This window comes from Periplaneta americana, chromosome 10 (genome assembly GCF_040183065.1).
Source record: "Periplaneta americana isolate PAMFEO1 chromosome 10, P.americana_PAMFEO1_priV1, whole genome shotgun sequence".
Taxonomy (NCBI): domain Eukaryota; kingdom Metazoa; phylum Arthropoda; class Insecta; order Blattodea; family Blattidae; genus Periplaneta; species Periplaneta americana.
This window is the reverse complement of record NC_091126.1, coordinates 124,653,071-124,671,961: the sequence shown is the minus strand read 5'-3', so window position 1 is coordinate 124,671,961 and position 18,891 is coordinate 124,653,071. Positions and strand designations below refer to the sequence as shown.

Below are 18,891 nucleotides of genomic sequence, written 5' to 3'. Positions count from 1 at the left end.
AAATGTCGGTGCACCGCATCTGTAACTTGATCATTGTCAAAAATTAACCATGTTTCCGTGATTGCTGATAAACGGGCTAGATGATCGAGAATGGTGCACACGGCCATTAGAAACAGACATGATGATCGTCAGTTACAACTACTTGTTTATGTACTCTGCCTGTTCTACGTAGAGTGAGTGCGGATGGAGGGATGAAGTAGGGCTGGGAACGGAGCAGTTCGGTTCGGAGCAGTCACTGTGACGTCATTTGTCAGTTGATCCGAGAACCGAGCACAAATTTATGGCGGCAGATTTAAAATTTGGCTAGATTGAGTCGATTTTAGAGTGTACTTTGAAAGTGAATCCAAGCGTGTTTTAAAAGCGTTGTAGTAAAGCGCTTTCTCTTTACTAATTGACGAGAAAAAAAGTGCTTCTCTTCGTTGCAAAATGGCAGTTGCAAATTTTATTTGCGTGATTACAACTATTTGCAGAGTTATTTTACATGAAAGACTTATTTAACCTCAATGCTCTTATATATGACAGACGAAAGAAAAACCGATAAAATAATTTATAATACTAACGGCTAATAAATTAACATGTGAGGTAAACGTTAAACGCTGCAGCTAAGTAAAAAAGAAGATAGAAACAAACGGGCTCCATGAAACGCTGCCTTAAGCACTTAAAAAATAACACACAGTTATTTACTATTACGGAAAATGGATAAAATAATTGATAAAACGTGGAACCTTGAACTGAAGATCATAATGTTTATTTATTTTATAACATTACTAGCCTTCTATATAACCATGTTCTATTTGGAGAAGAGTAATACTATTGATAAATTAAAGTAATTAGGTAACATAATTCGTAGAAATAAATACAAATAAAATGATGAATGTTGAGGTAACACAAATCAAACAAACACAAATAAAAATATATAATGCACTTCCTTTTTTAACATATTTCAATATGAATCAAACAATAATAATAATAATAATAATAATAATAATAATAATAATACTTATGGCTTTTAAGGAACCCGGAGGTTCATTGCCGCCCTCACATAAATCCGCCATCGGTCCCTATCCTAAGCAAGATTAATCCAGTCTCTACAATCATATCCCACCTCCCTCAAATACATTTCAATATTATCCTCCCATCTAAGTCTCGGCCTCCCAATAGGTCTTATTCCCTCTGGCCTCCCAACTACCACTCTATATGCATTTCTGGATTCGCCCATACGTGCTACATGCCCAGCCTATCTCAAATGTCTGGATTAATATTCCTAATTATGTTAGGTGAAGAATAAAATGCATGCAGTTCTTCGTTATGTAACTTTCTCCATTCTCCTGTAACTTCATCCCTCTTAGCCCCATATATTTTCCTAAGCATCTTATTCACAAACACCCTTAACATCTACTCTCTCAAAGTGAGATTCCAAGATTCACAACCATACAGAAGAAGGAAGTGGCGAGAATGAGTGGGATTCCATACGCCTGATAAAGTTACCTGATAACTTATTGATCCATAGGAGTGAGGGAAAAACTCCGGAAAAAAAACCTCTCCCAGGCAACTCGTCCCAAGTGGGCAATCTAGCACCGCTGGGTTCGGGAGCGAACACGGTACCACGAGACCACAGTGATGGGCATCTGAGCTCTTAGTTTTATACTGTGAACGGTAAAAGTGAAGCAAAATGGAAAATTGAAACCCATTGGTACTTTTCCTTGCAGATAGTTGCGATATGACAAGTTAGTTAATGCTGCTATAAAGAAAATCTGAAATTATTCTTGTGCTTGTACTTCACAAATTACAGTAACTTTTGAGGAACCAATCTGATTATTTTACAGATGCAGTTCTATCCTTGCAAGGCGATTGGGCGCAGAGAATCAGTTGAAGAACCAAAGGTAAAACAAATCAAACTAGATGGCGAAGAAGGAAAAGACACACAAGAAACCAAGAAAGAAGAAAAGGAAGAAGAAGTCAAGAAAGAAGAAATCAAACAAGAAATGAAGAAACAAGAAGTGATGAAGGAACAAAACGGCACTGAAAATCTTCGTAAGAATATGCTTCGCAGCGTTGTGGATTCCAGTGTCGAAGAAGATATCCCAGTTGTCTGATATTATCCACATGAAGTAACACATCCCCAGCTATACACGCCGACACCTGTGCCATCGTTCGGATAAAGGTCTGTCCTGCAATAATTTTTTCTTCAGTTTGTGTGAATATGAGAGTGTGATCTATTATTAGTAGGGTGCGGATTCATAAGCGCCAAAAACCGTGTAAATATTCTCAAAACTTAGGAAAACATGCATTAAAAATAGAAAATATGCAAGGAACAAACGTTTTAAAGCCGGGCACTTGACGATGAAGCCATTCGTCCTGTTTCGCTCCGATTTTCTCGTAGATAGTTTCTTTCTGGAAGGTTGGACACCTGACGAGTTGCTCCCCTTCAATCTCTTCATTCAGCCCGCACAATAGACAAATAATTGACTGGAGGATTCCTAGTCTGTCTAGGTGTTTGTCTTGCAGTCATGGCGTATAATTAATATGACAGCTGCTACTCCAAACTTCCTGGGTGAATCAGGACCCACTCGTCATCATCGGCTTTGATTTTCACACCGACTGTTTTCTTGCATTCCGAATTATTTTATATTTAGTTACCAAATCCAATAAAAAACTTTTCTATATTAGTAAAACGGGATCCTTTATTTCTTTTCACATCAGTAGTTTTGCTGTTCATTTTAAACAAATGAGGAGATCGGGAGTAAAACATGGTAAGTGACGTTTTAGTGTTTAAAGTTATAGGTAGGTAAACTTTTATACAAGCAACTTTTTATAGTTACCAGGAAAGTAAAATCTGTATACTTCTGCCATCTGTTGAGATGTTGGAAAATAAATTACTCCATTAGACGCAGAATGTAAAAAAACCATATTCTGCGCTACATATCTCTTTTTTGACAAAAAGTCAGTTACCCGAGCCCCTCAAATAGTAATTGCCAAAGAGATCATAATATTGTACAAGTTTTCTCAATTTGAAGCGGGTGAAACTCGTTCAGATTAGGCCTAATTTTAATTTTGACAAGACCTTCCTGGCTCATTCTGTCCCCCATTTTCGCTAGAGTTAAAAAAAAAATTAGTTAACATCCGTCTGGAAATCGTTGTTGAATCCGAACTGCACGAAAAGATGTTAATACAATCGTTAAAATTATAGCACGTGTTAACAAGAAACAGATTAGTGCATTTTTAACATTTTGGTAATGAAACCGGCCCGTAATTTTCTGTATGCTTAGCATTACTTTTAAGGGGTGTGCAGAACATGCAAAATATGCTAAATCCGCAGCGTATTCATGAGTGTTAGTGAAATTGTATGTGATATTGTGATTAGGCCTATACGAGTAAGTGTGATTGTGGTTATGGGAGTATGTGAGTGCGATAGCGTGAATTTGTGTGTGTGTGTATCAATGTCCCTATGAGTTTCGTGTGATTCTGAGAATGTGAATGTGCGAGCAGGATCAAGAGTGGGACATAACAATCAATGTGTAATTATGTCTTCGTGATTTCAGTAATGGGAGTACGTTAGTAATTATCGTGCGAAAATTCCAGTGTGATTGCGAGAATTTTGAGTGTTACTGTTATAAATCCTCTGATTGAAGTTCTGCCTGATATACATCAGGCAGTATATCTCACTTGACGATATGTGCCAGAGGAAGAATAATTGTGTGTATGCATCAGAAGTCTGGCTAGTATAATATGTAACTAGTCGGCGATGTATACAATGGAGGAGGAAAGGAACTGGCCACCCTACCACATTATTTTCTGGCCTAGTTGCCTCATAAGTTGTGTCTTCTTGGTATTCTTGTGAGGTTCAGACCTGTCTTCGGACAGTTGACTAAACAACAACAACAACAACAACAACTGAAATTTATTTTGTGTCTGATTCTAAGAACGGGGGCATGCAAATTGAATGGTAACAAGATTGTTGAGTGTGTTTTGTTGATACTGTGATTACGTGTTACATAATTGGCATTGCTATTATAATTTGCACTGTTCTTGTTTTCTTTGTGTCATTCAAAATATTTTATTTCAGGATCATTTTGAAATGCAGTGACTATGTCGTGAGATAGGTATACGCCCATATAAATTACGTTCTTTTTTCTCAAAAAGTTAAAATCAGAATTGGAAGCGTAAATTTTGTGGAAGTTTTTGAGCATGCACTTACACAATATGAAACAGACAAAAAAAAAAAAAAAGAATAATCACGAGCTCAAAAGCATTTCCGTTCGATTTCCATATATTTCTTTTTCAGAAGTTATTGTTTGAGATATTTAAAACAAAAAGTTTAGTACACTTTTGCTCGATTTTGCTTCCTTTTTTAGATAAAAATTGTTTTATATGAAACATTTCATAGGGTATTTTGGAAAAGCCACTAATTTAATTTCCAATATACTCAGTTAATTTAAAAGTGTGCTGTATTATAAAAATACATTGAAAGAATTTTAGTTTTGTCCTTTAAATGTGCTGAATTGTGATTCGAACAAATGTAACTTTTCGTTCTCCATAGGACTTTTACAATGTTACATTTGCTGGGATCAAATGTCTGACATTTAAAGGACGAAATAAATTTTTTCAGTCATTTATGATCACAATATTCTGCTTCCTTAAACTGAATTAGCACATTGAGAATTAAGTCAATAGTGTTCGCAAAATACGCTATGAAATATTTCATATATAACAATTTTTATCTCGTAAAGGAAGCAAAATCGAGGAGAACTGTATTAAACTTTTTTGTTTGAAATGTCTCAAAGAATAACCCCCTGAAATTGATGACAATACTAACGATTCACTCTGTATATATAGAGTATGCAGGCTGTGCTAGGTTACTTTGACATTAAAATTCGTCGAGGGATATTTACTCAAAACATCAAGAAAAGCATAAATTTTGGTAGTACCAAAGCGCGATATGAAGATGGAACATAGGCCTACTTTCAGAATACTTTTAGTTTCTCGCGGTAGATCACATACAGTAATAGTCCACATTTATGTTAGCATGCAACGGAATACCAATGCGGCAGCGGTTGTTTCACAGGAATATCGTCACCTTAGGTAACATGACAATGAAATATTTTCTATAACAAAGCGGTTAATCTTAATATAGTGCTGGGCAATCACTTATAGGTATTGATTATGATAATGCGATTATGCTAGTGGGGTAATATACCTATGATTCTTGTGTGTGATTTTCTTTTGGCACTGTGGATGACATGTCATATAGGCCCTAACTGAAATTCCTGTTATAATACTGAGCAAAGAAGGTGGATTTCTTGACACTGTCTGCTATTCTAATGGATTTTCCTTCCTTTGTTAACTTCACAATTAAACTTCGAATAGCTAATAAAAGTTCCATAATGTACACTTTTATGGCATTTCTTGCACTCGTCGACCTAGGTGGCGTAATCGGTAGAGTGCGGGCCTTCTGTGCCCGAGGTTGCAGGTTCGATCCCGGTCGCTTGAATACGACAGGCTTATGTCAGTGATTTACTGGCATGTAAAAGAACTCCTGCGGGACAAAATTCTGGCACACCGGCGACGATGATACAACCTCGGCAGTTGCGACCATCGTTAAATAAAACTTTTTTTCTTGCACACCCTTTCGCCTTAAGTAATAAAGTATGTACTAACCGTAACTAAATTGATACAGTTCAGTTCTCACATTAAGCCACTAAAAATGACCTTTACAGCAATGGAAAGAACACATGTATGGAGATCTTTCTTCACCTTCAACTAACGATCACTAACTTATCACATGTTTGAGAGGGAAATGAACACACACAGCTTCGCGTTGTTTTATATACATGCCAGGGGCGATTTCTCCGGGCATGCTATGCTTGCTGCGCAAGCCCAATATTTTCGTAGAATGTGTATTTCTCAAAATGGGATTACGTACATTAAAATTTCTTTTGATTTTTGTAATAATGTATAGGCATAATACCATCCGCAGTTTGCACACCGCAAGATCGCAACGCTTGCTCGTTTCTCGGAGCTACAGGAAAGACGTAGAAACAGCGAGAATATGATGCGCGCGCAAGTGCCTTCCTCCTAATCCGTCCCAGTCGCACATGCTTCTGTTATATGCTACATGAAGCTCTGGCCCGAGAGCTACACCGACTGTTTAACGTTACACAGATGGCAGCAGTGTTGCCAATTCAGCGGTTTTCCCGCTAGATCTAGCGTTTTTCGGCGTTAGTTTAGCGGGTAAAATTTATGAAACTTGTATTGCTGATCTAGGGATTTAGCGGGTATTTTTAGCACTCACAGCGGCAAAATAATATAATTTTACATTGACAATATAGCAATTTAGCGATTTCTGCAAGGCTTCACAACGGATGATTAAGAATCGAGTTGGCAACACTGATTGGCAGCAGTTTTTACCAGTGAATGTGCTGTGATTTGCGATTGTTATGTAATTTTATGAGCGGAATGCATATGTTAGCTGCTGCATGTATTATTAGTTCTTAAACGTTAATTTGAAGTGTTGCAATGAGTTCGGAAATGTGTGTTATTGAAACTTCATTATTAAATCCATTTTCCCGGAGGACTATTCAAGTGAAGACCGACATTATAAAGAACGGCAGACCATGTCCAGGGCTCCCAGATTTAAAAAGACAGCATAAGGAGAAAAATATAGAATATGTGCGCTCGTTCAGTGCATCTCAATACAACAATACGCATTGGTTGGCAGGGTCGAAAAAACTGAATAAACTGTTTTGTTGGACGTGTTTGTTATTTTCTACAGATAACGGTGTATGGTGTAAAAGTGGCTTTGACAATTTAAATACTTTAACATTGTCTATTACAAGACACGAAAATCTGCAAACCAGATGAATTATATCCTCTCATATTCCCCCATCAATTTAAAGAGCAAGCCTAACTTTCGTGACCAGCATTCGCCCCTGATACATGCACCATATGCATATGCATAAAGTGTTCTATAATCAAGTAGAATTTTCTTCTTACTACGTACGTACATATTATTGAATAAATAATGTAATTACGATTGGTGTACAGAGACTTATTTTACCCACTGTACGCTCGTATACAGATTAAAGCGCACAATGTGCATACGATGCATTTCTGTTGCAGCTCTTTTAGGATTCTTCTAATCCCGCCACGTTCAGCATTCGTTTGTATTAGACGGTTTTATGTGACTCCATGCCGATTGTCCTGCAAATCTTAATTTCTTAAGGATCCTTTAAATGAGCTGCTCGGGTGAAGACAATGTTAAGTAACATTTTCACATAATTATATGTTATTCATGAAAATAATGTTATGTCACAAGATCTTTTCAGTAGACTACTATTTGTCTTTTGTATGTGAGACGTTTTATATTGAAGTTTCAAATGTTGGCAATACATGTCAGTGTTACATGAGCATGAGTTTTTCAAACATTAAAGTTACTGTATTTCAAAATGTAGTTTTAGTCACTTAACATTGTCTTCACACGAGCAGCTCAAATGCTGCTATGTTCAGAATTCGTTTGTATTAAATGGTTTTATGTGATTTTATGCTTATTGTCCTGTAACGTGTAACTTCTTGAGGATTTATCTAATGCTGCCATGTTCAGCATTCGTAGGTATTAGACGGTTCTATGTTGGTTCTATGCCTATTGTCCTGTCACTCGTTAACTTCTTGGGGATTCTTCTAATGCTGCCATGTTCAGTATTCATACATATTAGACGATGCTATGTCATAGGCGAAGAGACAACAGTTTCCTTGAGAGAGGGTCAAAGCAAAACCATAGAATCCCCATATAACGGGGTTATGGGGACATCATTTACCTCATCCCCCCGTTATAGCTTAACCGTTGTAGAGTATATCGGAATATAATCATTTGATAATAACGGTATTTTCGGGGGCATGTTTCTTACAGTTACGTCCATATCCGCGATGCTTCGGACCGAGTTATATAGGGCTTGAACTGTAGGTCTACTACAAATAATTATAATAGGACATAACTTAAAACAATCTCCTTTTTGTCTCTCGTACAGAAACACGTGCATACATCAATAAAACTACGTAACAGTGCTAACAGAAACATTTCATATGAAGTTTACCTTCCTGAAGGTATCATGAAATGTAAACCCTAATTATTATTTAATCTCGTGTTTAAGTTTACACATTATTCCGGGATCACTTTTAATTTGTTCTGCATTGTTGTGCAGTATGTAACTCATATTTCTCCAAGTGGCGGCCTGAATACCTGGAGACTTCTAACACATGAGTACCGGTTGTTACAAAAGAAAAATTACAATGCTTCCATTCCTCAAATGAGGTATAGAAATTCTTACACATTCAGAACTTTAAAATAAATATTATAGTCTAGACACATGATCTGAAGACTTAATTCGTCAAATAAAGCACAGAAACTTAATCATAGAGAAAAGCATAAAAGATCTTTTGAACTCAATATTTTCTAATGTTAATAGCAAAAAAGAGTTGAGACAAGTTTGGAGGGGTAGTGCACCCCTATGCACCCCCATTACTCCGTCTATGGCTGTGTGGTTCCATGCCGATTGTCCTGCAACCATTTTGTGATTCTATACCTAGTGTCCTGCAACTGGTAACTTTTTGGAGCATTCCTTTGGACTAGACGGTTTTATGTGATACCATGCCTATTACCATGTAACTCGTAATATTCTTTTCAATGGCTTCATTCAATGTTAAATCTCAGATATTTATTACAGTTATCTTTGGTAGCTAGTGGCCGTGTATCTTAATGTCGGCACGTGATTGTGAATTAATCTTCAGAAATTATGTTACATAAATTATATTAAATATTTACATATTATATATTGCATTGAAATAAATCACTATTTTTTAAATTAAATAATTCTTATGTGATTAAAATGAAAGGTAAAGCCACTTATGACATCATCAGATCAGTAATAAAAGCACACACTGAAAATGATTAATGTATTTCCAAAATTCTGTCCGTCTGACAGCGTTTTCTTCAAGTACTATCATCCTAAAATAATGGAGTTTACGTTATATTTCACCTCCACATTTTACGAGAGAATATTGAAATTCAGAATGCAGTAGATAATATACTAGTACGTCATCGGGATAAAATTATATACAAATAGCGAATGCAGGAAAACACGCTTCTTTTTACAAAAAATTGTGCTAATACTGCGTATAATTGAAAAATAATTGTAATATATCAGCTATTAATATACTGAATTTCACTGTCACATAATTTGTGTAAATAGATTATCTTCTTTAGCAACTGCCAGAATATTTATAATAAACTATAATGACTATCTCAACACAAAAATAGCGTAACTGACGGATACAGTGAAAGCGAATTAATGTTATTGCGTGACAAAGAAATTGCTTCCATGATCCTCGGGTTGTTTTAATGCATGATTGCCAAACTGGACTTCACGTACAGCTAATGGATATTTTACAATTAATGAGAAATGTCTCCTTTGGGCATCGACCACTTTCTGGCAGAACAAATACCCGTCGCACGAGAAATATTGAAAGTTAGTCGCCATTAATAATTGCAAATGATCTACAGCTCAGGGATCAGAAGTGATGTGTTGTATTCCTAAAGCGAGAGAATACTCTAGATCAGTGGTATTCAATCTTAACGTATCTCTAGGGGTACGCGGGGTTGTCTCAAGGGATACGCACCCCAATGACTACGTATGTAAAAATGCTGATAAATTAATTTTATTATACCTTTTGGTATTTATTGCAACTTACGTATTTTCTTTTACAGTATGAACTCTGGTTTTTTCTTGTTTCAATAACATTTTACTTAATTTATTACTTTTATTATTGCATACATGGCTATTGTATGAATGAATGAATGAATGTATGTATGTATGTATGTATGTATGTATGTATGTATGTATGTATGTATGTATGTATGTATGTATTAATAATATTATTATTACTTATTTTGCGTGCAGGAGTCATAGTCTTTTGTTATTTCTTATACAATCGCAATGGGATACGAAGGTAATAAAGGTATTTTGGGGGTACGCTAACAAAAAGGTTTGACTACCACTGCTGTAGGTGACAGCAATGAACATTCCATCATCGTGACGCAAGACTGATCAGTCCAAGGAATTCATATTGGCAAGGCGTTGGCTGCAAGCAACCCAGAAATGACAGCGTTTAAAATTTGTTCCCTCATAATTAAAATAAGTAGAAGGAAACATCGCGTCATATTCTGAAGAAACGAGCATTAACTTTGATGGAATGACAGGCAGATTGAGACTTTTATTATCCTTGGGTCGTGAGTCACAGTGTAAGAATTCGAGCGAGGCCATAAAACAAACATAAGCCTAAGGGCCCAGGGACATTCAATACGACTTCTTTGTTCAATTTCATTTGTGTTTGGAACTGCGTAAACAATTAACGTCACGTAAAATAATTTGTGGTTCTATTTCGACTTTGACTGGCTATAAGAGATATGAGAGTCTCAGCCCATTAAAATGTTTTTTCCTTGGAGGTTTCATATTCCTACTCCACATTTCGTTACTACAGTCCAAGTCAAGTAATAGTAACAATAATAATAACAATAATAATATTATTATTATTATTATTATTATTATTATTATTATTATTATTATTAAATTTTTATTTGTCATTTATATTGGCCGACTTAAGGCCATGTGGCTTCCTCTTACACGCTCAACCAGGTCACAAATATACTATCAGATAATCAAACAGTGAAATTAATAATAATGAATAGTAATAGTAATGGTAATAATAATAATAATAATAATAATAATAATAATAATAATAATAATAATAACAATAACAATAATCAGTTCCTTTTTTTCTAGAGAAGAAGTTGTAACTGTGCAAAATTCATTGGAGCAAACGGAGAGATGATTACTGCCAACTGTACCTGTAATTCAAGACCTAAACAATGTTCAGAGAGAAAAGCGCATTAAAAATATAATTAACCCTTATTAATTTTCACATCTTAATGCACCTTTAAGAAGAAATGTAAATTAAATTCGTGTCAATATAAAATGACTCAATTTGGATTAACAAAATAAATAATTAGTTTGTAACGAAGACATTTACAAAACTAATTACCGGTTCCCAAAATATCAGAAAATTTTGCACAGCATAGCAATTGCTTCAGTATTTTCTCCCTTTGCGTTACGCTTTTCCCTTCCGATGTCTGTTACAACATGACGGCCTTTTCGAAATCAAGATTTAACATATTTGTCAAGGTTGAAGTCGATGAAAGGGGGCCCCACAATTCTAATAAGAATCAGGTTCCTCATGGCGTTAACTAACAGAGATAATCTCAACGGCGAGATAATCTCAACGGCGAGACAATGAAGTAGAGCTGGGAAAATGCCTCACAACACATTGACCACTCGAAATTCCAACTAACCATCGTTATCATCATTTACCAAGGGGAATGCACTTTTGATGGTTAGGTAGTTTTTTCGATATTTAACTAAACTTTGTTGAAAGTACAGTTCAAATTACCTTCATCTCAGATAGTTCTACATTCCTATGTGGAACTTAACCCCCTATTCCGACCTCGCCAAGTTTTTCCTACCTTTAGATATTGCCTTCCAGGTAACAATTCTGCATTTCCTTATATCTTTATTTAGGCTACACAGTTTCACCATCTGGATTTCGGAATACTACAGATGTACCTACTTATCACGGTGAAAACAATTTAAAGTGCAGGATTCTACTGAAGAATAAATGTTGATGAAACAAGATTCAATAGTCAGGAAAAAATTGACCTACTGAATAAAATCTTTCATATTGGCAATTCTTCATCCAGCAATGTGATAGCTAATCTCCCATGTTAATATTATTAGGTTAAATTTACTTTCGTGCATAGGTAATAGGGAACAATGTACCCTCCAGTTAAATTTTGTACGTGGAAGTGAAAACAATAACTCATCCGACAAGTCTAACAAACCCATTGTAACTCGAAGTTCGTAAATTTCAATGAATTAATCGTTAATAGAAAAAGACCCAACTTTAACACTTGATCTCAAATCAGTGTGGTTCTGACCACGGTAGAGGAAGGTCGTGTGTTTCCGATCCGGCTTGTGTACCGTGACGAGAACTGATTGATTACGCGCACGTAAAGTTTCTTATTGTTTACAGTGTAAGTGACACAGTGCGGTCAAATAACGTACATTAGTAACAGACAATATACATCTAATTAATATAAATAGTTGTGCTTAAGTGAATTTCAACAAGAATGACGACCTTTCGTCGTGTCAACACCATCAAGGTTCAATTTGAGACAACGGCAACGAGACCTACAGCAATGGAACTGCACCGATGGATACAACAACAGTTAAAGATAACAGCAGACCAGTTGGACATGGTACAGCTCAACACACAGGAAAGATCACTTTATCTCAAGGTAATTTCTTCTAACTTACTTGAGAGAATAGTACAAACATATGAAGGGGAAGTACCTTTTAAATATGAGAATGGTGAAATCACACAAGTTAAAATTAGCAAAGCAGACTTTCCCTCATTCATAGTGCGAGTATTTAACCTCCCCCCGGAAATACCAAATTCCGTAGTGACACAAGTGTTAAACCGATATGGAATCATTGGCTCAATACGAAACGAACAGTGGAGTACAGCCTTTCCCTTCCCAGTCAACAACGGAATTAGGGCAGTAAAAATGGAAATTAAACAACATATTCCTGGATCAGTAAAAATTGCTGGCTTCCCTGCTCAAATAACATACGTAGGTCAACCGCAATTGTGTTTCGTCTGCCACGAGCCAGGTCATCTAAAAGAAGAATGCCCTAAACGAAAAACCAAACTGAATGTGAGTGTTCAACCCAGGAAACTACTGCTAAGTGACGTTGTTGCGGGGATTACTGAGTGTTCCGCGCCAGCTTCCCATGCCGCGGAGCACACCGAATCTACTTTAACGACGGAGCAAATACATGACGAACAGCCCAACCCAATGGAATTAGAAGAAACACATCCGGCGTCTCCTACACCTGTGATCAAGTCTGTAGAAAAGTCAAATGACGTAAATTATTTGAAGGCAACGGAGGACTCTAGAGCAAACACCTGAAGAACAGGATAACAAAGCAGAATACGAGGACATGGAGGATAAAATTCGACATCAGGAGAAACATCCAGCAGAAGATACAACAATGTCTGTGGACTGTAAAGCGCAAGAGCAGCAGGTAGATGCAACTCCCAACAAAAAACTGAAATCAACAGTAGAACACGAAATTATACGAGATCCTAGGCTGCGTAAAAGAGAAATAGCAAATTCAACTAACATCGTAGAAAAAGATTCGTAGAACACTTTTACAATAAGTAAAATTAAGAACAACCCGCGACCCCATCCTTACGCGATATACGGTCGTACTAAAGAAGGAACCAAGAAAGAAAACGCGGTTGAAACGGGTTGTAGCCAGGAGATAACACTGCCTTAAAGTTTGGCTATGTTCCGTAAGCTAAAGCGTTTTGTTGCAAATATTTATTATGAAACGTGGTGGTACATTTCCTAGCAAATATTCTTTACGTGCGATCACAGTTCTTTACTTTTTCAGTATGGTAATCTTAAGAAACTATGCTACGTTAAATATAAATTGCATACAGAGTAAATTCAAGCCCCCCCCCCTCCCGCACTATATATACAACGATGCAGCCAGCGCAGCGCCTTTCTCAGCGCCCTAAGCGCAACAGGGGCAGCAGAAAAGCCACCAAGGCTACCACGGTAGAGTCCATCTCCGCCCCTGTCCCACCGGCCCAGCAGGAAGCTATTGCAAGCACCTCGAAAGGCCCGACCGGTCAAGGCGCGACCTTGGACCAAGTTCAGCACTTTGCCGAGGCGTTGCAATTAGCAAACCCTAACCTCCCGCTCGCCCCAATCCTAGAAGGATTAACCAGAGTGATAGTTCTCCTTATGGAGAATCCTATGTCTGCCCTCCCGGAGATATTTAAGCTCCTAACCTCCCTCGTTTCTCTCAATGGCCAGACGAAGTGACGGAGTTGCTAGGATGTGTATATGGAACGCCAGGGGCTTAGACATGATAGACATGATTTCAGGGCTTTCCTAGACGCTAATAATATAGACGTAGCATTTATAACAGAAACGTTCCTGACACCCCAAGTAAATTTAAGATACGCGGGGTTTAAAGTCTATAGACAAGATAGAGCGGGCAGAAGAGGCGGAGGTGTAGCGGTGTTCGTTCGTTCTACGATCGCGCACTGTGAGTATCTCCTTCCCCAGCTAGCGGCATTAGAGGCAGTGGCTATTAGAGCCTACATAGGCAGACTCCCCTTTCTGCTTATGGCTGCCTACAGTCCTCCGGGCATACTAGATGAACGCGATTTAGATATAGTGACAAGTCTATCCGATAGATTCGTAGTCGCCGGCGACCTCAATGCGAAGCACGCTAGCTGGAACTGTCAAAGCCCCAATCGGCAGGGCGATAGGCTTTTTCTTAATTCTACAGGAAACGGATACGTCGTGATGGCCCCTAGGGAACCCACACACGTACCGGATGCTGCAAATCAACTGCCTGACATATTAGACATCGCTCTGGTGAAAGGTCTCACAACTAGAGCGAGACTAACAACCCTGGATGATCTTCCGTCCGACCACCTACCGGTGATAATGGAGATCATGCACCCAGTCGAACTCTCCCCAACCGCTGAGAAATTCAACTACAAGGCGGCAGACTGGGTGTTCTTTCAAGACCAGGTAGCCGCTACGCTTCCACCACTCCCCCCTGAAGTCACTCCGGCAGGGATAGATAGGTCAGTTAGCGACCTGACGGAGTGCATAAAGAAGGCAATGGTTGCTGCAATACCGAAACGGTCTTCACAACCGGGACGGATGCAGCTCCCAGCCTATATTAGAGACCTAAAGATCGCCCGCAATAAAGCAAGAACATTGTGGAAGCGTACTAGGTTAGATCAACATAGAATAGAAATGAACCGCTTGCGCAGGCGGATCAGTGAGGCGGTCCACGAAACGGTCGTGGATGCTTGGAAATCCAAGGTTGAGACGATGGACAGCAGAAACATGTCAGATGTCTGGCGTGTATCTCGAGCTCTGTCCAATCCGTCTCAATCTATTCACCCATTAGTAGTAGGTCCAGATGTCACGGCCTTTATTCCTGAGGAGAAGGCTACCGCACTGGCAGACGTTCTAGAGACCACTTTTCAACCCGTGGAACAAAATTTAAACTTGCCCCACATCAGAGCTGTTGAGGAATCGGTTCGAGACCTCCTTAGCAGGGAGCCGGAAAATGGGATACGACCTACGAACACCCACGAGGTCGCCCATTTCATTCGTCGCCTCGGCCCTCATAAGGCCGCAGGAGCCGACGGTATCCAAGGAATTATATTGCAGCATCTCCCAAGGTCAGCTATGAAGCGCATAGCAGAGATAATTAATAACATCTTGGCTTCCGGTCACTATCCCATTCCCTGGAAAGAAGCTCACGTAGTTCTCTTTCCAAAGCCCGGAAAGGATAAGACGAATCCAAGCAACTATAGGCCTATTAGTCTCCTCAGTTGTCTCAGCAAACTGGCGGAGCGGGTCATACATAGACGCCTCACTGAAGTAGTATTGCCCCAAATCAGGAACGAGCAATTCGGTTTTCACCCTGGTCGTTCCACTACACTCCAGGCACTCCGCATGACGGAGGACATTACCTGGGCTATGAGCACGAAGCGTGTAGTAGCTGCAGCTTACCTGGACATCGAGCGAGCATTCGACAAGGTTTGGAATGAGGGACTCCTCGTTAAGTTACTGGGCATGGGAGTCCCAGATGGAATGATACGCCTCATTTCTAACTACCTCCGAGGCCGTACATTCAAAACCCGTGTAGGCACTAGTTTCTCCACCCCCCGTGAAATTCACGCAGGAGTCCCACAGGGTTCCATTATCGGGCCCATACTTTTCAATATATTTATTAATGACCTCCCATTTCGCTATATCCACGGCAGAAGTAGTCATCTGTATATCTATGCAGACGACACTGCCCTCTTGGCGATGGGCAAAACCTATAGATTAGCGTCCCGTAGATTACAGTCGATCTTAGATCACCTCCAGCCGTGGTTCCACGACTGGAGAATCAAGGTCAATGTAGAGAAATGTCAGGCCATACTCTTTTCACTAAGAGCGAGGCTCGAAGACATACCACCACCACCCACACTTTTCGGACGAGAAATGCCGTGGATGAACCAAATTAAATATTTAGGGATCATTATGGACTCTCATCTCAACTTCCGAGATCACATCCAATCCCTTCTTCGTAAGGCCAACGGGCTGATAGTTAGACACTATCCCATTCTGGCGGCCTTAACTCCTGACAACCTGAGGGTAGGTCTAACCATGTATAAGGCCCTCATTCGCTATGTCATTACCTATGCCGCACCCGCATGGGGGTTTGCGGCAGTGTCCCATCTCCGTAAACTCCAAGTTGTCCAAAACCAGGTGATTCGACTCATTACCCATCTCCCCCGAGTCGCCTCGAGAAGAAAGTTCCATGATGAACTAGAGTTGCCAACCATAGACGAGTTCATTGCTCGACTGGCTAGAAACCTGTATGCGGAAGCTCGTGCTAACCCCAACCCGCTCATATCTGGCCTCGGCCAGTATGATCCTAGGTTACGGCGTAGACACCAGACAGGTCCATTAGCTATACTATTGAGACAGGAGGACAGGGAGGCTGGCGTTACTCCCAGGTTTTGGTAGCCACGACTCAACTCCATGAGACTCCTTGGATAGTGAAACCGCTGTAAAATGACCTTGTCTTAACTGGGCTAAACAAAATCCCTCCATAACATTATCTACTTTTGTTGATCGATGGAAATCTAATAGAGCCAATTGGCTAGTATATATCCATCGATTCATAGAGTCATTCAACCTAAGAGCCAACTGGCTAGTCTCTGATATTGAGACAACTCATCCTGCCTAAGGTTTTTCAGTGGTTTTCCTAAGGCGCTAAGACAAATGTCGGGATGAGCCCTAAAAGAAATGGGCCACGGACCTGCACTCATATCCCCATGAATCTCCCTAATTAACAATTACATCTCCCCCCCCTCTTCGCAATTGAGCCATCATATAGCCAAATGGCTGGTCTCGAAATTGAGACAAATCAACAAGGCTCATGACCTCCTACATAATAGCCAAATTGGCTAGTCTCTTATATGAGACAACTCATCCTGCCTAAGGTATTCCGTGGTTTTCCTCAGGCGTAAGACAAATGTCGGGATGAGCCCTATAAGAAATGGGCCACGGACCTATATGCCCTTCCCCATATATATTCCACCTTTATTATAAATTATTTATGCCCTAGTTCAGATAATATTAATAGTCTATTAAACATACGAGGTCACTCAATAAGTCGCAAATTGAAAGGACAGGGACCTCTCGACTTGCAGCTTAGATTTCACGTCGCTTCTTCCGACGGCCTTCACCTGCTTTGTCATCGAACAACAGATGACGGCGTCTTGCCATCCTAACGGCAAACACCAGCCAACTCCTCCTCGCCCCGTTCCGTGATCAATTGATCAATCTCAGCCCCCCTCGCGTATGTGGTACCTAAGAGGTTACGTCCAATTTTGGCTTCCCCTTCAAAATTTTCTAGAGCTCCTTCAGGGGAGCAGCGTAACCCGGAGTGAGACTAGTGGCCAACAGGCTTGGAGCTCACATATTTAGTTTTGTACAGCCCCCAACCCCTTGCAAGGACGCGTTTTGCGTACCTTTTAAATTTTCCTCCCAAGTCTCCTTCGATTTTTCGATTTCGATTTCGAGCGCAGACTGTAATCGGCACACGCAGTAGAACCAGCCGCACCAGCAATAGACACCACTGAAGATGTTCACCGCAGCAGTGAACGAAACGTTTGGTCTCACAACTAACAGACCACGGCCTCATAGCCCGGAAAACTTTTCTACTATTGACGCCGGCCGTGAAAGCCTACACTCCAATATAATCCCTCGCCTGTTTTAAAAATACTAGTGACGGACTTAAAACTTGTGGACACATGGGAAAATAAGCATGGAAACAACGTAACGTTTACATTTCACAGACAGAACAGTGCGTCCCGACTTGACCGTTTTTACATCAGTGAAGCGTATACAAATGACATAAGCTGATACAACGTGACAGTCATTCCCACTCCATTCTCCGACCATGATTGTGTGCTATTGTCAACAATAACCGAAACACTACCTCCTTTGTATGGACGCAGTTATTGGAAACTAAACAATTCCTTAGTTCAACTGCATGATGTGAATCAGAATTTTAATGATCATTTTGAAAATATAAAACGCAGAGTAAAAAATTCCCCTCTAAGTATTATGCAGAAATGGATTCGTATTATAAAACACGGAATTAAGTCGTTCTATCATTCTGCGGGATATCTGCGAGCACAGGAATGTCAAGCTACACTTCAATTTTATTATCAGTTGTTAAATGAACTTTATTCTCGTCACAAGACAGAAGGTAATAAATGGGAAGTAATCAGTCAAATTAAACGCACAATATACACTTTACAGGAAAAGAAAATGTATGGAGTAGTAATTCGAGCGAAAGTTCCTACAATAAACGAAGACGAAAAATGTGCCCTCTATCACTTGGTAAAAGAAAAGCAAAAACACCATGTCAAATTCATTACAAATCTTCAGACGGCGGCTGGGAAAACTCTCAACACAAACAAGGAATGTATAACAGAATTTGAGAAACACTTTACGTCTCTGTATGCAAATATAAATACATCGCAGCAGCAAACACAAAAGCTACTCAAACATATCAATCGTCACTTATGTGTGATCCAGCAAGAAGAACTGCAACACCCAGTTACAGAAGAGGAAATCCGGAAAGCATTAGACTCAGCACCTAAACACACAGCACCCAG

The 18,891-nt window shown here is 39.3% G+C and overlaps 1 protein-coding gene across 2 annotated transcripts in view; it reads left to right on the top strand.

Annotated features, from left to right (window-relative positions):
* LOC138708010 (uncharacterized) overlaps positions 1 to 18,891 on the top strand; it is an 85,178-nt gene that overhangs the window by 52,005 nt on the left and 14,282 nt on the right. For both annotated transcript variants that reach the window (XM_069838119.1, XM_069838118.1), the window contains exon 4: positions 1,827 to 2,164. In XM_069838119.1, the coding sequence (XP_069694220.1) occupies positions 1,827 to 2,096 (270 nt within the window). In that variant the 3' untranslated portion in view covers positions 2,097 to 2,164. The remainder of the gene's footprint in view (positions 1 to 1,826; positions 2,165 to 18,891) is intronic.